Below are 5,308 nucleotides of genomic sequence, written 5' to 3' on the forward strand. Positions count from 1 at the left end.
TGATGATTCATTTGGTTTCTAATTGCACACAACTTAAGGTCTTTGACATCTTCCTCTTGGTGAAAGGATACTCTTCACAAACATTATATCATCTCATTCAAATGTTCCTAAGCCTTCTATTGCTGATGGGAAACGGTCCCTCATCCACATATGTTGCCTAAATCTCATATTTTAGCATCCTGTCCTATTCTAAAGTGTGTTGTTATTGGAGCTCCTCTATTTAATGTTCATATTTCCATTTGATGTTCTATCTACCTATTTTAATGATCCCCTTCTCACATGTTCCTCCAAGGTCATAATAATTTGAGGGTTTCTCCATCTCCCTTTCTTGATTTTGTAGATTTATATGATGGTTTATTATGGATAGTGGTTCAAAGAAGGAATAAAAGTCTCCCAAAACATGTTTATATGTCACAACTTGGGTTAAGGGTGCACGTATTGGTAGATCTAGTTATGGTATTATGTAGTTCCTTCTTAGTAGATTTGATGTAGCTATATTGTTTGGTTGTTTAACTTTTTAATTGACACTTGTATAAAAGGGTTTGGGCCCTTTAAAAACCCCTTACTTACCATCAATAAAAAAAAAATCATTATCATTAGAGGATATAACAAATAAAATACATAGGTAGATTCTAAATTTTATGTCATGTTTGCAATAAAATTTCTAGTTCATCACATGCAATTTTTTTATCAGTAATAGAGATTTTATTTTTTAATTAAAATCATATATTTTGAACTAGCCTAAACCAATTGGGGCTACAGATAGGGAGCCACCTCCCCAAATCACACACCAACAACATATTGAGATCCATTAATAGGTCTAGACATTACATCTTCATGTTTACAGTTTACTTTGGAATGTGAATAAAGAAACATGGTGCAAGAGCCATCTTTCTATATTTTTTTATCCCTCCTCCCCTTCTCAATAACCCATCCCTTTTCTAGATCCTTATCATCCATAGGCTCCTTCAAAATAGTATGTTGCATCTCATCAACACTATCTTGGATCAATAGTTTTTCTTGTTTCTCTGAATACCTTGACATTTCAAGTCTATCAAGTTTCTCCCTCTCTATTACAACAGTGTCATTCTCCTTGTCTGAAATCAAACCCATCCACTTAGGGGGTTCGCGACATCTAGACAATGCCATTATCCTTGCCACTATGATGTCCATTTTTTTAGATACTTGTTTATAACAAATAGAAGCAACATGTCATGTTTTAAAGCATATTCAACACTAAAATGGGACCCCTTCATAATCCAAAGGTTGAATCCAACATCCTTTAGTTGATTTCAACAAGACCTCACTGGGAAATCTTTAAATGAGTCAATTTCTACCAGAATATGGACATATGTAGTGTGGAGGAAACTTGAAGAATCCTCATCAACTGCTAGGAATATACCCAAAGAACAACCAACAATAATAAAGAAAGAACCAAACTAGTATTGTGGAGGGAGATTGGGGGTCTTACCTAGATTAAAATATTATTAAAAGATTCAGTGGTTGGGTTGAAATCCAGGTACCATGGTTTGAGTATCAAATGATACCAATCCTCTTAGCTCTTCTCATAGTCATATAGAATCAAATTTCTATCCTAAGCATTATCAAAAACTACCACGAATAAGCCCCATGCACCGAGATAAATTTTCACATCTCCATTCAAAATAGGGCCCTGGATTTTTGGAAGCCATTTATTTAAGTCACTAAGACTTGGACATGATCCTTTGAATCTTCATATTAGATCTAGCTCTATAAAATGCCTTTCATTTTCACTCATTCATTCTCCATCTCCTCACCTAAAATTACCATTGTAGAAGAAACGTTCGAGCTTGTCATATCTAAACTATCATTCTTAGAGCAATATTTAGTACAACCTTCCTCCCTAAAAATCGCTTGACTCCACCCTTTGTTTGTTTGTCCTTTTTCCTCTCTCCCCCACACCAATCTAACCTAGTCTTCATGTGGTGTTCAAACAATTTTGTTCTAACATTCAATCTACTCCAATGCACACCCTTGGCCTATTGCATACATCATTCCTGCCTTTGCACATTACCCCATGAAGGAATTGTCCCTCTCCCATCATTGGGTGGTGCAGAATAGAGAAAAATACCACCCCCATGCTTTTCCCTCTGGGCAAACAAAACTGCATTAGCAAAGGATGGCTGCCCATCCTAGGAAGAGAAGATCCATTGACCTGATTCCTACACTACAAAAAAGCACTCAAAACATGCAAGTTCTTTGAAACCCTAGCTACCACAGAGAAATGAAACTATGCCATGACTACACCCAATCCCATATCACATACAATTTTATTTTCTTTAAAAATCTTACATTGTAAAATATAATACTAGATTATTTACTAATTTAAGATGTTCATTGTAGAAATATTTAAAATATAACCTTTTGCAAAAGAATTAACTCACAAACATAGTTCTTCTTATGAAATCCAAATGTCATCCAATCAAGACATGCATCACTTTTACATTTATTCTTACCTCACCTCAACACACCAAAAGTGAAACGGACAAAACAAACAATCGTCCATAAGTTCAATCACTTTATCTACGTTTATGATCATCTATACATGTACTATTACTCCACCAAATTAAAAACAAAAAAACACAAAAATGAACACTAAATTCAACTACCACTATCTATTTTTTTTTATCATTTTCAAATTTATCACTTCTAATCACATACACATATATAAGGTTTATCGCATTAAATAACATACTTATACATTATACTTTAAAAAAATAGATTTGATATTAAAATTGTTTTGTTTTGTTATACATTAAAAAAAACACTGGCTCAATTATTCATTTGAATACATTAATCTATGTGACTCACCACAATACAAATCCAATATAAAACACAAAGTAGGTACTAAGACAATTCGTAACAGGCTAGAAATAAAGAAGATAATATTCCACATACACAGACATGACAAATAATGAAAAGAGAGTCGCAACAAAGTATGACAAAACATGCGATTGTACTCTATCTGCCATGATGTTGTATGGAAGCTGTAATGGATCCCCTGCTACTCTCACCCATGAGACCATACGATGCGGCACCTCCACACATGGTGGACTGAGAAAACACAGCTCCAACCGGTGGCAAAACAACATAGATCGCTAGTGGCCTACTGGAAGGCAGCTGCGGCAGCTCTTCGTTTGGGTTCATCAGCACTTGAATGGCTTGTCTCATAGAAGGACGCAACTGTGGATCAGGATGCGAGCACGCTAAACCCAAGATCAAAACCCTTCGTATCTCCTCTGCATCATAATCAGACTCATCCAATTTGGGATCCACACACTCCAAAACACTATCCTTGCTGTACAGTCCCCAAACCCAGTCCACCAAATTCCCTTCAGCCAAAGGAGACTTGCGCTCTACCACCCGCCTACCCGTGGCCACCTCCAACAGCACGATCCCAAAACTGAACACATCTGATTCTGCCGTAGCCTTGCCCGTGTATCCGCACTCGGGCGCAACGTACCCGGGCGTACCCGCCAGCCGGGTCATCACAGCCGGACTATTATCGTCGTGCTCGATGAGCCGGGCCAGACCGAAGTCCCCCAGGCGAGCATTGAATTCCCCGTCAAGCATCACATTGCTTGGCTTCACGTCTCGGTGAATGACTCTCTGCTCCCATTCTTCGTGCAGGTATAGTAGAGCCGAGGCCAGGCCACATAAAATCCTTTGGCGCCGCGGCCAATTCAAGGGCGGGCCCCTGTTTTTGTCGTAGAGAAATTTGTCGAGGCTTCCGTTGGGCATGTAATCGTAGACCAGAAGAAGCTCATCACACTCGTGGCACCAGCCCTGAAGCTGCACCAGGTTCCGGTGGCGGAGACGACCTATGGTGATGATTTCTGAGATGAACTCCCTTTCCCCCTGTTTTGACCCGGCCGAAATTCTCTTCACCGCAACAAACGCCACGTTTTTGTTGCCTCCGGCGTTGAGGTTTCCTCTGTACACGCTTCCGAACCCGCCGGTTCCTAGAAGCTCTGCTTCGTTGAAGTTATTGGTGGCGGCGGCTAGTTCATTGTAAGAGAATCTGTGAGGCGCGTTTTGGATCTTTGCAAGCTCTCCGATTAAGTTTCCTTGCCCAAGAGTTGAAGTAGCCCGGTTTTTTCTTTTCATTCTCCTAACGACGAACCAGGCTAATAGCCCCAGCATAACAAATCCGACTGTAATGGAGCCCACCAAGACGGGGACTTTGACCCCATCGCCCGATCCTCGCGGCGTTCCTAACCCCGTTTCCACCGGTGACAAATTCAGAGAAGACTCCGGCAACATCGCGGAACTGAAACTCCAATCGAGAAGTCTGTGTATCTCTAATGACTTCCCTGTTGTTGCAGAAAATCCCAGGTACGCCGATCTTGGAACAATTTTTTCGAGCTCCACCGTGCTGTTGAGAAGGCTCGAGTAGTCTGAAGTACTGTCTGCATAGCGCGCATAGATTTGCAGGGATTTAGCCCACCCATCGTAGTCGACCCGCACTTGTATTGCTCGCCCGGCTTTGATGTCCATGCCGTGGTTTCCCATATTGGCTGTTACGTTGGATTTGATGCTCTGGATGTCGATGCCCACATGATTGTCGTCCGGGTCGAATTCGTTCTGGAACGTGTCGAGCTCGATGGCAAGCTGGCCGGTCCTGTTTCCCTCCGTTGAGTGGTCGAAGAGGCCGAGGAATCCCCCGTAGCTCTTTGCTAAAAAGCTATCGTTATCTGGAACGATGATGAAGGCCATGCCATCGCCATTTGAGGCGATGTCTTTCACAAGTATGGTGAAGATGGTGGTAAAACTCGCCGGCCACATTGTGATCTGCCGGCGGTACAGAACCCGTCCGATGTGGTGCTCAACGTTTGCAGCGGTTTCGTTCGAAGAATAAACTTTTCTTGTGCCGTTTGGATCCGGTGTGAGATCGATACAATGATACAGAGCCGAAAAGGAAGCGTCCCCCATGTATATGAGCTGCTGACTATTGTTGTGGCTAAAGTTTGCAAAGAGAAAATTAGTGCTGTTGCCATTGGACTGCTGTGCACCGCAAATAAAAACTCCAGACAAGCTTATCAAAGCCCAAATACCCGTTATCAACATAATTGTCCTCTTCAACATCTAACGATCTATTATCCCAGCCTTTAAAGTGCATGCAAAGGAAGTAGTACCCTGAATGTTTGAAGGACTGGGTTTAACCATGGACCACATTAGTTATATTCATCTAAGCAAACTACAACCCTAAATAAAAATAAATATTTCATAAAACTTTTGTTGACGAGCAAATTTCCAGTACACGCAAAAG

At 41.0% G+C, this 5,308-nt stretch overlaps 1 protein-coding gene across 1 annotated transcript; it reads right to left on the reverse strand.

Annotated features, from left to right (window-relative positions):
* Positions 1-2,879: 2,879 nt before the first annotated feature.
* LOC131876513 (L-type lectin-domain containing receptor kinase IX.1-like) lies at positions 2,880-5,105 on the reverse strand. The gene has a single exon (XM_059221934.1). The coding sequence runs from the start codon at positions 4,969-4,971 to the stop codon at positions 3,001-3,003; it is 1,971 nt and encodes a 656-aa protein (XP_059077917.1). The 5' UTR covers positions 4,972-5,105; the 3' UTR covers positions 2,880-3,000.
* Between the last annotated feature and the right edge of the window lie 203 nt (positions 5,106-5,308).

This window comes from Cryptomeria japonica, chromosome 6, assembly GCF_030272615.1.
Source record: "Cryptomeria japonica chromosome 6, Sugi_1.0, whole genome shotgun sequence".
Lineage (NCBI taxonomy): Eukaryota > Viridiplantae > Streptophyta > Pinopsida > Cupressales > Cupressaceae > Cryptomeria > Cryptomeria japonica.

What these genes read in the sequence shown, in the direction of transcription:
- LOC131876513 (XM_059221934.1), bottom strand. Translation starts at nt 4,971, where the DNA reads ATGGGGGACGCTTCCTTTTCGGCTCTGTATCATTGTATCGATCTCACA.